At 45.8% G+C, this 23,367-nt stretch overlaps 1 protein-coding gene across 2 annotated transcripts in view; it reads right to left on the bottom strand.

The window, feature by feature from the left end:
* LOC138282303 (E3 ubiquitin-protein ligase TRIM39-like) overlaps nt 1–17,031 on the bottom strand; it is a 79,767-nt gene extending 62,736 nt beyond the window's left edge. The window contains exons 1-3 of one of the 2 annotated variants that reach the window (XM_069219688.1): nt 16,781–17,031; nt 11,163–11,185; nt 7,924–8,030 (exon numbers count right to left, since the gene is read on the bottom strand). In XM_069219688.1, coding sequence (XP_069075789.1) covers nt 7,924–8,030; nt 11,163–11,185; nt 16,781–16,918 — 268 coding nt within the window. In that variant the 5' untranslated portion in view covers nt 16,919–17,031. The remainder of the gene's footprint in view (nt 1–7,923; nt 8,031–11,162; nt 11,186–16,780) is intronic. The other variant, XM_069219689.1, reaches the window with a different exon arrangement.
* Between the last annotated feature and the right edge of the window lie 6,336 nt (nt 17,032–23,367).

Genomic DNA, 23,367 nt, shown 5'->3' with positions numbered 1-23,367 from the left:
TGCATGGGCCTCCAAATCCACATCTGACCAAGCTGATGTCTCCAAATCATTCCCTAGTAGACAGTCTACAGGCAAATCTGAGGCTACCACAACTTTCTTTGGACCAGTAAACCCCCCCCAGTTGAGATTTACAACAGCCATGGGGTGGCTAAGTATGTTGTTGTGAGCATCGGTTACTTGGTACTGGTGACAAAGTAGGTGTTGTTCAGGGTGTACCAGTTTCTCAATCACCATTGTGACACTGGCACCTGTGTCCCTGTAGGCCTGGACCTCAACACCATTTATTAGGGGTAGTTGCTTGTACTTATCCATGTTAAGGGGACAAGCAACCAAGGTGGCTAAATCAATAGCCCCCTCAGAGATAACACAGCCTCTGTGGTCTCCCTAATCAGACCAACCCCAACTAAGTTACCAAAAGTGAGCCCAGCTACTCCCTTGGATTGGCTATTAGTAGGTTTGCTCCCACCACCACTGCTATTAGTAGGGACACTAGGTGTAGCAGTAGGGGTTGTAGTGGTAGGAGGCTTGGTGCTTTTCTTTGAACAACTGGGATCTGTTGTCCAATGGCCTTTTATCTTACATAAATAGCACCATGGTTTATTTTCCTTATTTTGATAAGAAGAGGATTTAGGCCCACCACCCCCACCAGAGTGTTTTTGTGGACCTGATGAAGACTCATTTTTAGATTTGTCCCCACCTTTGTCTGAAGGCTTACCATCCTTCTTCTTGCCATCTTTGTCACCCCCTGTATGAACTTTTCTGTTCACCCTTGTTCTGACCCATTTGTCTGCCTTCTTTCCCAATTCTTGGGGAGAGGTCAGATCAGAGTCTACCAGGTACTGGTGCAACAAATCAGACACACAATTATTAAGAATATGCTCTCTCAGGATTAAGTTGTACAGGCTTTCATAGTCAGTCACTTTACTGCCATGTAACCACCCCTCCAAGGCCTTCACTGAATGGTCAATGAAATCAACCCAGTCTTGTGAAGACTCCTTTTTGGTCTCTCTGAACTTTATCCTGTATTGTTCAGTGGTTAAGCCATAACCATCAAGGAGTGCATTCTTAAGAATAGTGAAATTGTTGGCATCACTTTTTTCACAGTAAGGAGTCTATCCCTACCCTTACCACTAAATGATAGCCATAGGATAGCAGCCCACTGCCTTTGAGGGACATCTTGAACAACACAAGCCCTCTCAAGTGCAGCAAACCACTTGTTAATGTCATCCCCCTCCTTATAAGGGGGAACTATCTTATGCAGATTCCTGGAATCATGCTCTTTTACAGGATGACTATGGGGAATACTGCTGCTGCCACCATGGGTTTCTAAACCCAGTTTCTGTCTTTCTCTTTCTATCTCTAGAGACTGCCTATCTAAATCCAGCTGTTGCTTTTTGAGCTTCAGCCTGGATTCCTCCACTCTCAATCTATTGAGCTCCCTTTCTAACACTCTGTCATCAGGGTGGTTGGGAGGGACATGTCTTGAAACAGAAGTATGCTGAGAATGGACAGAAGGAGACCTATCCCTTACAGAAGCCACCCTAACAGCTTGGCTAACAGTGTAATGAGAGAGCACACCATCTGTATGATGTGACCCATCCTCTGTACCAACTATGCTAGACTGTCTAGTAATGGGCAGGCTAGGAAGTTTCCTTCCTGAATCTATCTCTAGGGGAGTCCCTGGATCAGATTGGGAACCATTAGCTACTTTTTCAACAGATGGGGCCCTTCTGGCCTTATCTTGTTCTCTAAGCATGTTAAGCAACAATTCCAAAGAAGGATTCTTCCCTACACTCAAACCTCTTTCTATGCAGAGACTCCTTGCTCCTTTCCAGCTAAGGTGATCATATGCAATTTTGGACAGATCAACTGTTTGACCTGTACCAGACATTTTTAGAAAGAGTTAAGTGATAGAAAAAGTGAAGAAAAGGTTTTTCAGAACTTTTGGAAAGACAGAAAAAACTTTTAAAACTTTTTAAGAACTTTAGAAAGTTTAGATGTACTTTTCAGCACTTAGAAAAGAGTGAAAAGAGGAAATGCAAAACTTTTTAGCTATGTGTACACACACTGAATTTGTTTTGTATATTTTTCTCTTATGAAAAGTACAATGTCAAGAGTGGTAAGTAGTCTCAAAGCACTTATCCCACCGCTGCACAACCAATGTAGGAGGCTGGACTGGCTTGTAGTGAGTACCAAGGGGTACTTACACCTTGCACCAGGCCCAGGTATCCCTTATTAGTGTATAGGGTGTCTAGCAGCTTAGGCTGATAGATAATGGTAGCTTAGCAGAGCAGCTTAGGCTGAACTAGGAGACGTGTGAAGCTACTACAGTACCACTAGTGCCATATGCACAGTATCATAAGAAAACACAATACACAGTTATTCAAAAAATAAAGGTACTTTATTTTTATGACAATATGCCAAAAGTATCTCAGTGAGTACCCTCAGTATGAGGATAGCAAATATACACAAGATATCTGTACACAATACCAAAAATATGCAGTATAGTCTTAGAAAACAGTGCAAACAATGTATAGTTACAATAGGATGCAATGGAAGAACATAGGGATAGGGGCAACACAAACCATATACTCCAAAAGCGGAATGCGAACCCCGAATGGACCCCAAACCTATGTGACCTTGTAGAGGGTCGCTGGGACTATTAGAAAATAGTAAGGGTTAGAAAAATACCCCACCCCAAGACCCTGAAAAGTGAGTGCAAAGTGCACTAAAGTTCCCCCAAGGACATAGAAGTCGTGATAAGGGAATTCTGCAGGAAAGACACAAACCAGCAATGCAACAACGATGGATTTCAAGTCGAGGGTACCCGTGAAACAAGGAGACCAAGTCCAAAAGTCACAAGCAAGTCGGAGATGGGCAGATGCCTAGGAAATGCCAGCTGTGGGTGCAAAGAAGCTTCTACTGGACAGAAGAATCTGAGGATTCTGCAGGAACGACAAGGGCTAGAGACTTCCCCTTTGGAGGATGGATCCCCCACGCCGTGGAGAGTCGTGCAGAAGTGTTTTCCCGCCGAAAGGACGCCAACAAGCCTTGCTAGCTGCAAGTCGTCCGGTTAGCGTTTTTGGATGCTGCTGTGGCCCAGGATAGACCAGGATGTCGCCAATTGCGTCTGGGGACAGAGGGGGCGTCGAGCAAGACAAGGAGCCCTCTCAGAAGCAGGCAGCACCCGCAGAAGTGCCAGAACAGGCACTACGAAGAAGAGTGAAACGGTGCTCACCCGAAGTTGCACAAAGGAGTCCCACGTCGCCGGAGACCAACTTAGAAAGTCGTGCAATGCAGGTTAGAGTGCCGTGGACCCAGGCTTGGCTGTGCACAAAGGATTTCCGCCGGAAGTGCACAGAGGCCGGAGTAGCTGCAAAAGTCGCGGTTCCCAGCAATGCAGTCTGGCGTGGGGAGGCAAGGACTTACCTCCACCAAACTTGGACTGAAGAGTCACTGGACTGTGAGGGTCACTTGGACAGTGTTGCTGGATTCGAGGGACCTCGCTCGTCGTGCTGATAGGAGACCCAAGGGACCGGTGATGCAGCTTTTTGGTGCCTGCGGTTGCAGGGGGACGATTCCGTCGACCCACGGGAGATTTCTTCGGAGCTTCTAGTGCAAAGAGTAGGCAGACTACCCCCACAGCATGCACCACCAGGAAAACAGTCGAGAAGGCGGCAGGATCAGCGTTACAGAGTTTCAGTAGTCGTCTTTGCTACTTTGTTGCAGTTTTGCAGGCTTCCAGCGCGGTCAGCAGTCGATTCCTTGGCATAAGGTGAAGAGAGAGATGCAGAGGAGCTCTGATGAGCTCTTGCATTCATTATCTAAGGAATTCCCCAGAGCAGAGACCCTAAATAGCCAGAAAAGAGGGTTTGGCTACTTAGGAGAGAGGATAGGCTAGCAACACCTGAAGGAGCCTATCAGAAGGAGTCTCTGACGTCACCTGCTGGCCCTGGCCACTCAGAGCAGTCCAGTGTGCCAGCAGCACCTCTGTTTCCAAAATGGCAGAGGTCTGGAGCACACTGGAGGAGCTCTGGGCACCTCCCAGGGGAGGTGCAGGTCAGGGGAGTGGTCACTCCCCTTTCCTTTGTCCAGTTTCGCGCCAGAGCAGGGCTGAGGGGTCCCTGAACCGGTGTAGACTGGCTTATGCAAAAATGGGCACCATCTGTGCCCATTAAAGCATTTCCAGAGGCTGGGGGAGGCTACTCCTCCCTTGCCTTAACACCTTTTTCCAAAGGGAGAGGGTGTAACACCCTCTCTCAGAGGAAGTCCTTTGTTCTGACATCCTGGGCCAAGCCTGGCTGGACCCCAGGAGGGCAGAAACCTGTCTGAGGGGTTGGCAGCAGCAGCAGCTGCAGTGAAACCCCTGAAAAGGCAGTTTGGCAGTACCAGGGTCTGTGCTAGAGACCCGTGGGATCATGGGATTGTGCCAACAATGCCAGGATGGCATAGAGGGGGCAATTCCATGATCTTAGACATGTTACATGGCCATATTCGGAGTTACCATTGTGAAGCTACACATAGGTAGTGACCTATATGTAGTGCACGCGTGTGATGGTGTCCCCGCACTCACAAAGTCCGGGGAATTGGCCCTGAACAATGTGGGGGCACCTTGGCTAGTGCCAGGGTGCCCACACACTAAGTAACTTAGCACCCAGCCTTTACTAGGTAAAGGTTAGACATATAGGTGACTTATAAGTTACTTAAGTGCAGTGAAAATGGCTGTGAAATGATGTGTGCATTATTTCACTCAGGCTGCAGTGGCAGGCCTGTGTAAGAATTGTCAGAGCTCCCTATGGGTGGCAAAAGAAATGCTGCAGCCCATAGGGATCTCCTGGAACCCCAATACCCTGGGTACCTCAGTACCATATACTAGGGAATTATAAGGGTGTTCCAGTATGCCAATGTAAATTGGTGAAAATGGTCACTAGCCTGTTAGTGACAATTTGGAAAGAAATGAGAGAGCATAACCACTGAGGTTCTGATTAACAGAGCCTCAGTGAGACAGTTAGTCATAACACAGGTAACACATACAGGTCACACTTATGAGCACTGGGGCCCTGGCTGGCAGGGTCCCAGTGACACATGCAACTAAAACAACATATATACAGTGAAAAATGGGGGTAACATGCCAGGCAAGATGGTACTTTCCTACATGTACATTAAAAAACACTATACAGCACCTACCTGGAGGCAGCACACTGTACTGTGCAATATACTGCACAGCACCTACCTGGAAGGAGCAGACTGTACTGTACATCACACTGTAGAATACAGCACCTACATGGAAGGACCACACTGTAGAATACACTGCACTACACAGCACCTACCAGGTAGGAACACACTGTCCTGTAGAATACACTGCACTACACAGCACCTACTGGGTAGGAACACACTGTCCTGTAGAATACAGTGCACTATACAGCACCTACCTGGAAGGAGCACAGCGTACTGTACAATGCACTGCACTAACAGCACCTACCTGGAAAGAACACATAGTTCAATAAACTGCACTATACCTCACCTATCTGTAAAGAGCACACAGTACAGTACACTGCACTACACAGCACCTAACTGGAAGGGGCACACTCTACTGTACAATAGACTGTACGACACAGCACCTACCAGGAAGAAGAACACTGTACTGTACAACGCACTGCACTACACAGCAGAAATCTGGAAGGAGCACACTGTACAATACACTGCACTATAGAAGGAGTACACTGTACTGTGGAATACACTGCACCACACAGCACCTACCTGGAAGGAGCAGACAGTACTGTACAATACACTGCACTACACAGCAGCAATTTGGAAGGAGCACACTGTACTGTACAATACACCACACTGCACAGCACCTACCTGGAAGAACAACACTGTAGAATAAACTGCACTAACCAACACCTACCTGGAAGGAGCACACTGTACTGTACAATACACTACACTGCACAGCACCTACCTGGAAGGACCACACTGTAGAATAAACCGCACTAACCAGCACCTACCTAGAAGGTGCACACTGTACTGTACAATACATTTCACGATAAAACACCTATCTGGAAAGAACACATAGTACAATAATTGCACTATATTGCACTTACCTGTAAAGAGCAGACTGAGCAATACACTGCACTACACAGTACCTACCCGGTAGGAGCACAACATACTATACAATACACTGCACTACACAGCACCTACCTTGAAGGAGAACACTGTACAATATGTTGCACTACACAGCACCCACCTGGGAGGACCCCACTGTACTGTATAATAGACTGCACTACACAGCCCCAGACCTGAAGGAACACAAAGTACAATAAACTGCACTATACTGCACCTACCTGTAAAGACCACACTGAGCGATACATTGCAGTACAGAGCACCTACATGGAAGGAGCACACTATACTGTACAATACACTGCACTAACAGCACCTACCTAGAAGGAGCACATTGTACTGTACAATACACTACACTAACAGCACCTACCTGATAGGAGCATACTGTACTGTACAATACACTGCACTAACAGCACCTACCTGGAAGGAGCACACTGTACTGTGCAATACACTGCACCACAGAGCACCAACCTGGATGGACAACACTGCACTACACAGCACCTACCTGGAGGGAGAACACTGTACTGTGGGATAGTGCACCCTGCTTTAGGGCTGTGAGGCCTGCTAGGGAGGTGACTTACCTATGCCACAGGGAGTGGTTTGTGGGCATGGCATCCTGAGGGGGATGCCATGTCAACTTTACCTTTTTCTTCCCACCAGCACACACAAGTTGCATTGGCAGTGACATGTGTTTGGTGAGGGGTCCCTTAGGGTGGCACAATATATGCAGCAGCCCTTAGGGACCCTCCCTGCTCACAGAGCCCTTGGTACCACTGAGACCTTTTACAAGGGACTTAGCTGTGGGCCAGGGGTGTGCCAATTGTGGAACAATGGTACAGTTTTAGGGAAAGAACGCAGGCGCTGGGGCCTGGTTAGCAGGATCCCAACACACACTTAGTCAAGTTGGCATTAGATATCAGGCAAAAAGAGTGGGGGTGGGTACTGCAAACAAGGGGCCAGCTTCCTACAACTAGAGAAAACACTACACAAGACAGCACATAGTTCTAAGCAGGATACAGCACTAGACAGCACAACAGAATAGACAGTGAACTATTTCACAAAACGCTGCACCAAACAGCAGTTGCACAGGAGAGCACACTGCATTACACAGAACACTATACTACACTGTCCACAGTGCTGCACTAGACAGTATACTGTAGTAAATGATACAACTGCAGCATCATCTCTATTCCCAACCAAATCCTCTTATCTTCTGAACACAGCTCAAGACTTTTCTGCTAATGCAGAACTTTAATCTTGGTTAACCTTCACTTTTGTGGCCCCCCCTTACTTCATTCTGGATACTGACTCTCGGTTGGTTACCTCACGAGCGCGTGCACTTCCTTCTGAAGCCGCTGATTGCACTTTTACAAATGGTCTCAAGCAATGCACCACCCTCTCTAAAGCTGCCCCACCGCTGGTAGTGGTATCAGGGGAGCCTTGGGTTTGCCTCCTCCCTTGCCACTGGCTTGGCAGGTCACACAGGAGCGACAAACCTCCTTGACCTCCTCTGACATCTGGGACCAGTAGAAGTGGTTGACCAGCCTCTCCCAGGTCTCGGTCACCCCCAGATGCCCAGCCAAGGGGATATCATGGACAATGTTAAGGAGGAACTCCCTGTACTGCTGAGGGACCATCAGCACGGCTCAGGAGTTAGCACAGCCGAGGGGGTCAGTGTGTAACCCTGCACTCGACAAATTGTCAACCAGGTCTTTCCACAGTAAAAGCTGTAGCTGTAGCTGGTGGAGGCTGAAGGTCTCAGTGTGGACACCAACATATAATTACATTCAGCACAACTCTATTTACCTCTATATTTCTTTATGTCCTCTTCAGGTTTCAGAGTTATCATAACCTCTTCTTCCCTTGTTTTCTTCATCTCACTCTCCGGACCCTGAAACTTCACCTTCTTACACCTGAAGGACACACAAATCATTTTAGTGTTACAGACGACTCGGAGACTACAGAATCTGAAAAGGAACTGCACAAACACCCTGTGTTTGGAAATAGAATACTGTAATTTACAGGAGCACCTGCAGGACAGCAGTTGGTGTGTCTCACTACACACACACACACACCAACAACTCTGGGGGGCATCCACAAGTGTCACACATTATCCCTTCTACTATGCACACCCCTCTGCTCAGAACCTTGCAGGGATTAGCACATGATAATACAAGCTTCAGGATCTCAGGGGAAACAGTGAAAAACTCAGCAACTAACACACATGACCACTCTCTCTCCACCTCCCTTCCTGTCTATTTATCTGATTATCTGTATAACTCTTTCTTCTTCTCTCACATCACTTAGTGTTCCTCGCTCTCTCTGGTCCTCTCTTTCAGAAAGCTCCAGATATCGCAAAGGTATCTGTAAGGAAATGCCTCCTTGGCATGGTTACCCCCTGACTTTTTGCCTTTGCTGATGCTAAGTTTTGATTTGAAAGTGTGCTGAGGCCTGCTAACCAGGCTCCAGCACCAGTGTTCTTTCCCTAACCTGTACTTTTGTTTCCACAATTGGCACACCCTGGCATCCAGGTAAGTCGCTTGTAACTGGTACCCCTGGTACAAAGGGCCCTGATTCCAGGGAAGGTCTCTAAGGGCTGCAGCATATCTTATGCCACCCTGGGGACCCCTCACTCAGCACAGACACACTGCTTGCCAGCTTGTGTGTGCTAGTGGGGATAAAAAGACTAAGTCGACATGGCACTCCCCTCAGGGTGCCATGCGAACCTCACACTGCCTACAGGTATAGATAAGTCACCCCTCTAGCAGGCCTTACAGCCCTAAGGCAGGGTGCACTATACCATAGGTGAGGGCACAAGTGCATGAGCACTGTGCCCCTACAGTGTCTAAGCAAAACCTTAGGCATTGTAAGTGCAGGGTAGCCATAAGAGTATATGGTCCTGGAGTCTGTCATGAACGAACTTCACAGCACCATTATGGCTACACTGAAAACTGTGAAGTTTGGTATCAAACTTCTCAGCACAATAAATGACCACTGATGCCAGTGTACATTTTATTGTAACATACACCCCAGAGGGCACCTTAGAGGTGCCCCCTGAAACCTTAACCGACTATCCGTGTAGGCTGACTAGTTTTAGCAGCCTGCCACACACCAGACATGTTGCTGGCCACATGGGGAGAGTGCCTTTGTCACTCCGGTTGCAACCACTTGCTGTAGGTCAGGCTGTTCATACCAGGGGTAAAGGATGGATTGCTAGCAATTGGAGTCAAGGGCGAGGGAAATATAGTAAAGATTTTCCTTGTTGCCACCCGGTCCCACGTTCTCCTAAGTGAGTGGGTGATTGGAGAAGAATATAAATCTCAGGGATGTTGCGGGTGGGATAGGAAGGGGATCTTCCACAGGGATGTGCCTGCGAGGGCCCTATAAATAAACAGCCACCTTTTCGGACTCGTCTCTCGACCACTCTACTAAATAGTAGAGTTGGGTGGCTTGAAAATAGTGCAGTAGGTTAGGCACTCCCAGACTTCCTTGTGCTGCCGATTGATAGCATAGGGAGGCCGCCTCCCTGCTCAAATGAAATGGTAAAAATCTTTCTGTAAAGATTAAAGCGTTCCCGGGAGAGGCTCGACCGGTAGGGTTAGGAAAAGGTATAAGATTTGCAGAAGGATCATCATTTTAAGGGCAGCAATGAGGCCCAGCCATGAAATCAGGGGTGATTGTCATTTGGCCAGGCTGCATTGTACTCGCTGTACCAATAAGCGGTAGTTAATAGGGGTAGTGTCGGAGATGATCGGAGCAAACTTGAGCCCTAGATAAGGGATGCTCTGTCTATGCCAACATATTGGAAACTGCCTTTCCAGATACTGATGGTCAACAAGAGGGACCGAAATATGAAGGGCTTGGGATTTCTGAAAATTTACGCGGAAGCCGGAGGTCTTCCCGAACTCCTCTATCTCCTGCAGAAGAGCCGGAAAGGCCCTCTTGGGATTATTATTTAAGGAGACTAAAACATCATCCACGTATAAAGCCAAGGTGTGCATGTTGCCTTCAAATGTCACACCCGTTATATTTGGATTAGATCGTACTCTGTGTAAACTGCTCCAATAGTAAGGGTGACAAAGGGCAACCCTGTCTGGTGCCTCTGCATATGGGAAATGATTGGGAGGATTGTCAGTTCACCCACACCGTCGCCCACGGTTTGCTATAGGTGCTATGGATCCATGTGAGAAACAGAGGGCCGAAACCAAAGTGGGTTAATGTTGTTGTCAGTTAAGGCCAATGCTCTCTGATGAAGGACTTCTCCACGTCCAGGGTTAAAAGCATAATGTCCCTACGAACCCGATCTGCCTTATTTATTAAGTCAAGAATGCGTTTCGTGTGTCCCCACGTTGGGGGTGTCTCACAAATCCATTTTGGTCTGGCTCAATCAGACCCGGTATAGCTAGAATAGCGGTTAGCATCAGCAAGCTTTCTAGGATCAGTCAGCTTACTGTCAACCAGGTACTGGTGCAGCTCTGTAGAACAAATACTGAGCATATGCTCTCTCAGAATCAAATCATATAATCCTTTGTAATCATTTATTTTGTTGCCCCGCACCCAACCATTCAGTGCCTTATTGGAGAAATCAAAACAGTCTACCCCGGTCTGTGTGGAAAGTCTGGTGCTGTCCCTAAACCTCTGACGGTATTTTTCAGGGGTCAGTCCAAACGTGGGCAGTAGAGCGGCTTTCTTGGGTTCATAGACATTCTGATCATGTGGAGGGTGAAGGAGGTCTTGAGTATGCTGTGATTGTGGAAAACTTGAGGTAGTTTCTGTGGACAAAAGTGATTTTTGTGGACATGAGCGTGTTTTCCTGGGCTCAGGGGGTATTTTCATAAAACTTTGAGTTCCAGGATAGGCAGAGGGGACTCAACACTGTTGGGAAGACAGGAGAGTAGCCACGAGATGGTCTACATATAATAATTGTATGAGGTAGTACTGCTCGGGCAGCAGAGTGGATTTGTGTGAGCTCAGTACTGACATTTCCACACTGCAGCCAGATCTGCTCCTTACACACTGAGAAGAGAACAATAAACCAACCTTACCTGTCCAGGGCACTTCTAACATCCTGCAAAACAGAAGAACAGGCAGAAGGACATCAGTTTCCACAACAGATTTCAAATTCTGGCAGACGTTTAGGTACAATATAAGTTGTGAAATTCAAGTTCAGTTACACACCGGGGAGTAAGTTCTGAATAGGGTCACATGACAGCACAGCTTGTGATATCCCAAATGGTCCCACAAGACAGCAGAACTTTGGAATTCTGAATGAGGGCAGATGACAGTACAATCTGATATATTCTGAATGCATCATGTATTATAGTCTAGAGTTCCTGAGATCAGATGCCAGACCCGTTATAACTCCTGCATCACTTGAGAAACAACTAGTGTCTATACCCAATGTATACCACGCCAAAAATACTTCTAACGCACTTCTATGGGATTAAATGTAAATAAACAAGGACTTTGGATAAATCACGGGATAAGATCCTTAGGTCTCTTGTTTCTGTTAGAAAATGTCCACTTATACAAGCTGCAGCACTAGAACTGGGTATAACCAGTACTCAGGAAAAAGCCCTTGTGTCTATATACCGTGGGGTTTTAGTGAAAAACAGGAGGCTGCAAATGCTCTCTGAGAACTGATCACACTTGAACCGGAACAGTCTCAGTCATCAGATTATGTTCTATGTATAAAACTGGACGTCCCTCTGAACTGTTTCAATTTGAAGAACAAATTATGAAATGAATGGACGGAAGAAATTCTATGTCATGACCAGAGGGGAGGATTATGCTTTTCTTCCTTCGCTGTAATCAATGGCAGCCATATTCAAACTTTATGATAAACTACAAATCCCAAGAACCTTTGGGAATGGAAAAGACAAAACATCCGATCAAACATAGACCTTAGTCTAATCAGATCCCAGCAGAGACCCATACAGTCGACTTTGGACCAATTGGCACTTTGCAGTGCTTTCGCTGTATATTCTGGTGTTCACTTGAAAACTAGTGCAGTGCCGCCTCCTTCCTCACTTGCACCTAATTTTAGCAGACATGGAGGTTTCCAGGGATCAGCAGTCGAAAGGGGACCCCTTAGAGTTCCTGCCCTGAGACGATGAATTTTATGAGGCGGTAGATGCCTTAATTTACCAGGCAGTTGCTGGGGCCATGGGCTCCTTGGAACAGCACCTGGTGGATCAAGTTGCGCGTGCCTGCACCCATATCTCTAATCCCATGAAGGAGCCCACTGCACCCTCTGGGATCTTAGGCACCTTCCATTCTGCCCCAAATCCAGACCATGTGCCTGCCAAGCTTCCTCGCAAGGATGGCATTGACTATGATGCTTCTGCTCTCCTTAAGCAAGCTTTCTTGGCTACCCCCCGCCAATCCCAGGTCCTACTGAACCAGCCCTGGAATCCCCATGCCCTATTTCCCCAGACCCTCAAGATGATGAGTCCCCTGTGGACTCAGATGATGAAGCAGGGTCCTCCAGACCTTGGCATCCATCCATCCCTTACTCTGCAAACCCAGAGGCCCAGGGCTTGGACATTTCCTGACCCCGATGACATTCTCTACCCTTGCTCCTCTGAGTGGGCTCTGGCAGAAAAGGTAGCCAGCTATGTGGTGGTTCACCTTAGGAAGCCCCTGGAGAAAGAAGCCTGCAGCTGCTTTCCGGCCGAATGTCACTGCCCTGGCTTGTAGGGTAAAGTTGCCAGACTCCCGACATTGACTCTAGAATGGCCACTTCCCTGTCAAAATTCATAAAAGACCCGAAAAAGACCATATTCTATTCCTGGAGGGCTTGTCAGGATAAGCTTTTGAATACTATTGCCCCTTACCAAGATCGTTGATACAAATGAAGACGCCAAGGCCACAAGTGCCCTTATTTCACCGGAGGCCCTTTCAGGGTGGGCACGTCACGCTATCATCTTCTTAGGTAATGCTAATTGCACGTCGTTCACACAGTGCTGCCACTCCCTTTTGATTAAGATGGACCCAAAGTACCGGGACAATGCGACCATGGAGGTGGGGCTTATCACCCAAGGGTACCCTTTATCAGACTCTCCCCAGACTAGGCCAGGTCCTCCATAAAGAAAGTCTTTAACCCTCAGGTTTTCTAGGGGGCTGGTCATGGCGGAGGCCGCTTGGTCAGCCACACACTTTCCCAATACCCTCCCAGCGGGCAAGACTCCAGGGCAGAGGATTCAAAGGGAGCTCCGCTTCCTCCAGTTCTGCTGAGTGCTCATCCTTCCTCTCTTATAAAAGTGGGGTCAGGCGGGGGTTTTTCCTCCAGGCCTAGAGATCCTTTACAGCAGTTGCTTGGGTTTTACAAATGACCCAAGATTTCCAAATAGAAATCTATGGTGTCCCTCATCAGGAACCATGGCCTTGTCCCCTTCAGTTTTTCTCCCGAGAGGCAGCCCTCATGGACGAGGACGTCTCTTCCTACTGGATAAAGGGGCTATTAGCCGGATGGTCCCACATCTCCATAGGTTCATCAGCAACATCTTTCTGGTGGACAAAAGCAATGAAGGACAACACCCAGTCATCAACGAATGAGAATTCAATGACTGGCTTGTCTACTACGATTTCAAGATGGTGGGGATCCACTTCCTCAAAGACATGTTACGTCCCTCAGACTGGTTGGTCCGCTTGGACCTCAAAAACGTGTACCCATTGATTCCAATTTTTTCCCTGTATTGAAGGTTCCCCCAGTATGTTTGGTGCCAACAAACGTTCAAATTTTTCACTTTGTCTCCTATGCCCCTAGTGCTTCACGAAGGTTCTCAAACCGGTCGTGAGACATCTAAGGGCTCAGGGGATACGCCTTATCATCCACCTCGATGACATGCTGATAATGGGTCAATGTCCACGTCATCTCTCCCTCCAACTTCAAACAGTCATTAACCTTCTGGAGGGGGTAGGCTTTGTGATAAACGAGAAAAAGTCACTCCTAGTTCCTTCCCAGAGAGCAACTTTCCTGGGCTTCATCATAGACTCTACTATGACTGTCCACAGCCTTCTATCCCAGAAGGTAGCGAAGATTCGACACAAGTTGAGGAAGACCCTAGCCAAACCTCACACCTCGCTGAGGGAGATCACTCGCCTGGTGGGCTGCCTGTCGACGTCCATCTAGGCCACCCTTCCTGAGCCCCTACATAACTGAACCTTACAGAGGTTAAAGACTTCTCATTTGAAGAAAGGACTAACTTACTCCCAACTGGTGTGTCTCCCAGAAAGGGCGCTGGCAGAAATCGGCTGGTGGCTGTCCCACAAAGAAGCATGGGATGGGAGAGTGATTTTCGGTTCGGCCCCAGACCTCATTATAGAATTGGATGCCAGCCGGTCAGGTTGGGGCACCAGATGCAGAGAGTTTTCTACAGGGGACTCTTCAAGAACAGAAATTGAATGAAGCTTCTAACCAGCTCTTTCATGGTACGATGTTGGACGAAGAACAAGATTCAGTTGTGTGTTCTCCTCAAGATGAAAAATGTGTCAGCGGTCCAATATATCAACCATCTGGGGGCACTCGCTCCAAGCCTCAAATTATTGGCAGCACTGCCTGGACCATCAAATCTCTGTCATGGCAGAATATCTCCCTGGGCAAGCAAAGTGATCAGGCACACTCTTCATCTTTGGGATTCTAGCCTGTGGAAACTTTGCCAAGCTTCAGGTATGCCGGGGACCTTTCTCTGGAGACCTTTGGTGTGCTGGCTGGACCACCAACTACCCCGCTTCTTCAGTTACAGACCGGACCAGTTGGTGGCAGCGACAGACGCCTTCCTACAGGATTGGAGTAAGGCGAAGGGTTAGGCATTCCCTCTATTTGCAATGACCACCCGGGTCAAATCAGGAGGCAACATTCAGAAGTAGTGTTGATCACACCTTTTTGGAGATCTCCAGTCTGTTTTCTAGCTCTTCTGAAACTTTCCTGGGATTTTCCAACCAGTTTCCCCCTGCTTCAGAACTGGTGATGGAATATTGATGCTTCTCTTTCTTCCTAGGGACTTGGACTGGGTAACAGGAATCATGATAGATGTGCGGTGGCTGATCTCGAGTGAAGAAAGAGGCTGGCACAACATGGACAATGGACTTTATTGGTCTCTGCTGGGGCCTGATTGGTCATGGAGTAATGCCTATGTTTGATTGGATGTTTTGTCTGTTCCATTCCCAAAGGTTATTGTGATTTGTAGTTTATCATAAAGTTTGAATATGGCTGCTATTGATTACAGCGAAGGAAGAAAAGCATACTCCTCGCCTCCGTGTCCTTAATGGAAACAAATCTTTCAATTTCGACAGATAGGAAATTTTTCATTCAGGTTAGGAAATCTTTAAGACCACAAGCAATGGAGCTTAATTGCAGCAGTTTTATTAAACAGCACTGAAGCTGGTGAAAAAGCCTGACACTGTTGTTGAAACTGCTGCACCAACGTAAGCAACCATAATTCACAATGTGACCGTTCTACGCGAAACTTCCTTCTTAATCTGCACACTCATGGTTTGTCGTTAAATGTAAATAAGAGAAGGTGGGACGTGCTAGCGGGACTGACCAAAACTGCACACACTGTAGTAGTTATATTCAGTATCATCCAGTAAATGAATGTAACCAGTGCTCACTCTATTTGTTAAAGTTCCATCGATAATTAGGAATGTACAAATGTGTCATTATTATGATAATTTAGTTTAGGAATAGAACTGAAATATATTTATATTTTACATTGTTTTAAGAATGGTTATTTTTTAAATCTGTAGGAAATTTGTAACAATAAAAATTTATCTATAAACACATCCTGAATGAGGTCACGCGACAGAGCACCGTGATATTCTGAACGGGGTCATGTGATGAAGTACAGCTTGTGAATTTCTGAATGGGATCACATGACAGTCTGTGATATGCTGAGTGGGATCACATGATGCAGGACAATAGGTTAAATAATGCAGCCCAGCCTGCAATAATTCAAAAAGGGCCGTGTGACACTGCACAATCTGTGATATTCTGAATACTGGCTCATAGCACAACACCATCTGTGACACTTTGAATCTGGCCACACAACAAGGTGCAGAGTCTGATATTTTGAACAAGGTCACATTATAGCACAGTTTTATTCTGAAAGGGGTGAAATAGCACAGCAGAGAGTTTAAAATTCTGAATAGGGTCACCCGAGACTGCAAAGTCTGATATTCTGTACCAGGTGACAGGACAGCATAGTCTGATATTCTGATTGGGAATCACATGACCCAGACCAGTCTGTGATATTCTTAAAGAGGTCACATGATAGAGAAGAGTCTGATATTCTGAATGGAGTCACATGACACAGACCGGTCTGTGATATTCTTAAAAAGGTCACATGATAGAGAAGAGTCTGATATTCTGAATGAAGCCACATGACCCAGCCTATCATATTCTTTATATCGTGTCAGAGTGTCACTATGTAAGGAGTTTGCTCTGTACTGGATTGCCTGTACATTGCGCTGGGCTGTCAGAAAAGAGGAAGTTGCAGTTAGTTTAACTTGTCTGTATGTTATATTGGGTTGTCAGAATACAGGTCACTGTAAATTGACCCTCTATGTTGATCATGCATGTTCTCACGTACATTCAACGCATCACACACAATATGAATGGAGCACTTCTGTATTGTCTTGTATTTACGAAGCAGTCTCTCACCGTCAGGAGGTCCAAGGCTGGTTCCTTGCATTTTTTCTCTAGATCTACTATCAGGGCGTTGAGAGAGGTGATTTGATTGGACAGTTTGGAGATATTTGCATTTTCTACCATGGTAATTTTCTTCTCCAACTCCTCCATTTCCCTGTACAGCGTTTGCTCTTTATCTCTCAGGAGCCGGCGCAGCTGTTCAATCTCAGACTCAATTTTCTGCTTCTCGGCTCTCACCTTGTTCTGTCAGCATCAAAGAAATGATGGTTAGATTCTGGGAAGCTTCCAGTGTCAGAGAGCCCACCCCTTCCTTCCCTCTCAAGATATTCAAGAAAGATGATGATTGAAACAAGAAATCTGATTTTGAATTGCTTGAATATAGTGGTAATTATATGTTTCAGGAAGTTTATAGAATTGGACAGTCTAATGACAATTGATTTGCAATCTCAGGATTACAAATACTCGATCTTCTACCTTTCTTACCTATTAAGAGTGTGAGCGGAACTACACAGACTTATAAAGCTTCTTGCAATGAAACTCATCTACACACAATGGAGACATCCTTAAATCCGAATACAAGACCATTTGAGATTCAAACTCATCATAGAAACTTAGAGAGCCTCTGTAATTGACAATGTGAGAACAGTCACAACTGATTTGCTCGGTACATCTTCTTCATTACTTATATCCCTTGGTCCAAGAACACACTTTCTGATGCGCTGTCACAAAGATATCCAATCACCTTTGTTCATGCAATCATTCAACCCAATCAAATAACTGATGCTGTACAACATTTGTAGACATGTGTCTCACTCATTCTCAGTTTATTCTTAAGGCTGTTAAAGACTTAACTGAATCACTGACTGTCCAAGAAGATATGTAAGTTCAACAACAGCCTCTACTCACTCTTACCAAGGAACGTCAGGAAGAGGTTTTGTGAAATATGTAATGACACTGCCGCAGTGTAGGAGGCTGGCCTGGCTTATAGTGAGTACCAAGGGTACTTACACTCTGTGCCAGGTCCAGTTATCCCTTATTAGTGTAGAAGAGGTGTTTCTAGAAAAGCAGCTAAGGCTGAACTAGGAGACATGTAAAGCTCCTACTATACCACTGGTGTCATATGCACAATATCATAAGAAAACACAATACACAGATATACTATAAATAAAGGTACTTTATTTTTATGACAATATGCCAAAAGTATCTCAGTGAGTACCCTCAGTATGAGGATAAGTTATATACACAAGATATATGTACACAAACCAAAATTATGCAGATAATAGCAAAAGGAAGTAATGTAAGCAATGTAAAGTTACAGTAGATTGCAATAGGAGCACATAGGTATAGGGGCAACACAAACCATATACTCCAAAAGTGGAATGCGAACCACGAATGGACCCCAAACCTATGTGAGCTTGTAGAGGGTCGCTGGGACTGTAAGAAAACAGTGAGGGTTAGAAAAATAGCCCACCCCAAGACACTGAAAGGTAGGTGTAAAGTGCACCTACTACCCCCAGAGAGCACAAAAGTCGTGGGGACTGAATCAGAATACTTAAAGTGAGCTGTACAACAACAATGGCCCCACAGTACCTCTGATATTCCACATGGCAGAGCCAGGGGTCAATGTGATTTACTGTTTCTCAGACCCTGTCAGGCGCCGTGGGGAAGGCAGAGGCTAGAGGGCCTCAACCATGGGGTTTTTAAGTCATTTGCCAGTGATGGCACATGGCCAGCCCTAATATGGCTTTGCTAAGTGGGTCAAGTACAGTGCCTTTGCACTTGACACCCAGGGCAGGGAGGGCGAGCACACTTAAGTAGCTTTTTAACCATGTCTCGGGCCTGCCACTGCAGAGCCGGTGTGGTCAGTTTTACACTGCTGCGTGGACCTGCTAAAATAGCCATTTTGCCAGGCCCAAAGCTACCCTTTTTAAACATGTAAGTCACCCCAGATGTAGGCTCTGGACAACCCAGAGGGCACGGTGCAATGTATTTAAAAGGCAGGATATGTACACTTAAGTTATACTTGTCCTTGTAGTGAAAAACTCCCAAAGTCATTTTTCACTACAGCAAGGCCTACCTCTCCCATGGGATAACACTGGAATAACCTTATTACAATTTACAATTGGGAAAAGATAAACCTTTCAAGTTTGGTGTCTCTAGAATCACAATTTAACATCACAACCTATGGTAAAGTAGGATGTTAAATTGCAACTCTGAAAATGCCACTTTTAGGAAGCTGGCATTTTCTTACTTAAGCCATTTGATGCCTGATGCCTATCTCTGATCACATGTCTGGCTGACAGCTGGGCTTTGTGTATTCCTCCTAGACAGCCACACACAATGGGAGCTTGGGTGTGTCTTAGTGAGCCACCTCTGCAAGATGGGAGAAAGGAGCTGGGCACAGTAACATTTACATCTGAGTACGATGTGTCCTGTCTACTTACAAAAGGCTGCATACCCCCTTGTAGGGAGTCTGGAGACAGGGCAAAAAGGGCAGGACCTCTGTGCCCTTAAAAGGGATGTCTTTGGAGTAACCCTCCACTTCAAAGGTACCACTGTGTATAAGTACAGAACCTCAGACACCACCACTTCAGTACACGTCTGGACCTATGGATACTCTGCCAGGAAGGAGGACTGTTGTGATGGACTGCCTTTCTGTTGGACTGCTGCTTTGCTGAACTCCTGGCTGCCAGAATTCATCCGCAATCTCCCTTATGGAGAGGATGTGATTGAAAAATCTTTCTCGCCCCTTGTTCCCACAAAGCTCGATGAAATGCATGCCATTGAGTGGGCATTGGCGCACATACCTGCGTTATATTGCAACCATGTAGGATGGGACAAAGAACCCCCCTACCACGTAATAACAAAAATCCCAACCACAATCTCAATATCCTATCAAATATGATGCTAAAGCACCTGTGAGGGGAATCCACAAACATTTGGAGTACCAGGGTGTCACTGAACCCTCAGACTAATCCATAAATAATCCATTATTTACAGTTGCTAAACCCAACCATTCATATAGAATAGTCTTAGACTATAGACATTTAAATGGTCACACAAAAACATTTGCTATACAAAATGCACACAGCACAGCACTTATGAACAATATAGTGCGCAGAAAATACTAAACGACCCTGGATATATCCAACAGGTTTTTCTGCCAAAACATAGCGCCTGAAAGTAGGGACCTAACAAGTTTTAGCGTCTTTGGTTCTCAGAGACAATTCTGCCGACTCCCACAGGGGTACAAGAACAGCACAGGACTGTTCTCAGCCTATGTAACATCTATTTTATACGACATTGACCTGGGAGGCTACTGGATTTGGGAGACAGGATCACATGGATTGTGGATACTAAGTATGATTCCACACCACCTGACGCCTGTAGGCCTAATCCAGGTTCTCCGGCTAACTAGCAGCGCCTCATCTCTGGCCGAGATGACTGTGATAATCGGGCCCATGACAAAAAGACTCCTCAGGGGAATCGTGGTCGATCAGATCCCATCCCTTTCTCTCAGTTACCAAAAGGTCTTGTACAGGCAAAGACAACAGAGGCAGAATATAGTTCAATAAGGATTTATTGAACTAACTGAATCTTAGATAAAAAGGCATGTATTGCAAAAACTAAGATGATAAAACACAATAGAAGCAAGCAGGTGACTAACAGAGTAAAACACAAGAATAGTCCTACCATACTATCACTAAGAATGATATATGTATATATTTCTCCTACTTACACTATGTATGAGCACAGTGTAATAAGCCTAATCTGTCCTTTGGGTTTTCCCCCTGGGGGTACACCATCCTTCATACCTGGAGGAAGTAGCCTGTAGTCTACTGAGACACCGTCCCCATGTGGATCAAGGGTCCGGCCGTCTAAGCAAGCAGCTGCAGCAAAGCAGTCAGCAATCATCATGCAGTCGTGGTCATCTGGCTGTAATCTCCCTCTAACAAGTCTGGGACAAAGGGGTGTTTTTATAATAAAACAGCCGACATTCTAAGAAATAGTCCCCATGTATGTGTGTGTTTTCTGTGAATGTCGGAAACACAGCATACTATGTTTGTCGGCAACCCTATCTGACTGTAGCCTTGGAGAATGTCCTCCTAAGAACGTAATGCTTTCCTAGGGAAAAGTACAATAAGATAAAGAAAATAAAACAGCACCACAAATGTTTCTATTTCTAGAAAAATAAAGCAATGCTGAATGAAATGTAACAGGGATAAAGTGCACAGCAGCAGGCCTAGTTAGCTTAAAACGACGTGTCTAAAACATGGCTAAAATAGCTAACCAACACCCTCCCCTTGCCGATCAAAGGTGGTTTAAAAGCTTATGAAGAGAAAAAAAAAATCTAATAACTCTTACGCAAAAAAAAAAAAACTTATATGTCAATAGTGCCAAGTTAAGAGACACAGAGGCAGGAAAATGGCCATCTGAACAAGCCAAAGTCAATAGTCAGTGTCACTTTGGAAATCGCCAATTACATCTGGGACAATTGAAGCCAGGAGACGTTCTACTTCGGCAGGTGTTAAAATATCCAGATCATATCCAAGGAAAGCCACAGAGCACTTGTGTTCCAAAGCCTCAGCTTAGGCAGCAGCATTCCGTGTCATGCCCTCCATAGAGTTAAGAGTTGCGGCATCCATAAAAGGCAACTTGTAAACGGCTTCCGGTAGCAAACACACCCTCACTGCGTATGTCTGATAATGGGCCCTCATCGAGAACATCAACAGATCAGCATCCAATGAAAGTAAGCGCTGCGTAGAAAGAAAGACTTTCAGTGCACATTCAAAGAGGCACCAGAGGCATCGAAACACGGGCTGCACACAATCCAAAACTGGTCGGAATGACAAAGACCAGTCACACTCCAGTTGTTCCAGGAGTGGTGCTCCGAAATACTGCATCATGCGTTCACGACACAGTTGTGCTGGCGGTAGCGCTTTCAGTACTCCTCGCTGTGACAGGACAGCCATTGCGCAGAGATAGTCGCAACAGGAAAATGCCAACTATTATAGCCAAAGTAACCGGAATTCCCCAGAACCAACAGCCTTAAAAAAGTGGGCGATTCCAGTAGTACTACACGCATTAAATATTTGTCCCACGAATTCACCAAAGGGTCTCGGAAATTTTGTAGTTAAAAGGGACTGAATCTCCGCCGATGACCTCACAACCTGATGCGCATAGGTCCTGCGTCCAGATGTAAGCGCCACATGTTTTGAAACAATAAAGCCTTTAGTCAGCTCAGCTTGTCAAAATTCACATCAGAAGTAGCAATATGAGGCCAAACGTCTGCTACTCCTTGAAACTGTGTAGGGGGAAAAAGGACATTCCCGCAACATATAACAATTTAGGAGACCGAAACAATGTAAGCTATTCCGGCTTGCATTCCACAACAGCCCTCACTGTTAAGGAGCACATAGGTGCCTTTGGAGAGCAGCTGGAACGCAGATCTAATCAAGGGGACTGGGATTCCCTTCAGATAACAAGCCAAATTTGTTGCAGAGCCATTACACGCTCCGTGCAAGGACAGCTGTTTACAAACCATTGAATGGCTCACAGAAGTCTTGCATTCACTACCGCTAAGAAAGACCTCTTTCATGCCATTGAAACATTTGTACGAGAAAAAAAGCTCCCACACTTCGTGTATGTAACTATCTCCCAGCATTTCATTCCTGCCCACTGGAATGTGTTTCAAACAGGATGTAAACTGAAGTGTTGAAATGGGCAGATGTATAACCCCATGTACTAGCCATTCAGCAGATGGTATTTCAGCCACAGCAAAAGGCAACTTTTTTAACTTTTCTATATTCAACATGACATATGTTGCTTCTTTCTTAGCCTGATTTGTTGTTATCGTGTTAAATTAAATGTGGAAAAAATCTCCCCTGCGCTCACGTGTTGCCAGGATACGCGACCCTCTTTCAATGTTTGTAGTGTCCAACCTAACTGCATAATGGATCTTAGCTGACTTTGTCCATGTTGCAAAATGATACATCACTCTGTACTATATCTATTGCAGAGGATACAATGTTATTTAAGGTGTATATTCATTCGGACAATGTGTTAATCCCATTATCTACAATGGCTAATGCGTTCTGTAAATTTTGCTGATCTATTTGCCTTAACCGGGCAGCTGTCTCTTGTTGGAAAAGCTTCCATAGTTAATTATATGCAGCATATAAGAAGCGTTTTCTGCATTGTCATCTGGTGCCTAATAGGAAATCCTGTAAATCTGTTTTTATTGGACAGGAGACTAAGGGCCAGATGTACCAAGGGTGATTTACCCATTCTGTGTCTATGGGAAAATGTGTTGGTACATATGGCCCTTAGATGTTCTTTGACAGCATCCAGTGAGGAGACCTTCATCCATAGCTGGCATATTTTCCCTACACTATATGTTGTCACTCTACCCTGAGTGCTCTGAGGACACATAGCAAGGGTCCGGCCTATTCATTCTACAACCACCGAGGAGTTAACAAAACGCTTATGGCACCCATTGGTGACTGCAGGCCATTGCATTTATATACTTTTGCCATTTGTAAAATTTAGCAGGGGTGCGAGTACTGGGCGCATTCAATTCCTTAATGTTTGATAATCGT

The sequence above is a fragment of the Pleurodeles waltl genome, unplaced genomic scaffold (assembly GCF_031143425.1).
Source record: "Pleurodeles waltl isolate 20211129_DDA unplaced genomic scaffold, aPleWal1.hap1.20221129 scaffold_97, whole genome shotgun sequence".
Lineage (NCBI taxonomy): Eukaryota > Metazoa > Chordata > Amphibia > Caudata > Salamandridae > Pleurodeles > Pleurodeles waltl.
The sequence above is the reverse complement of the archived record's forward strand: the minus strand, read 5'-3'. Positions and strand labels throughout refer to the sequence as shown.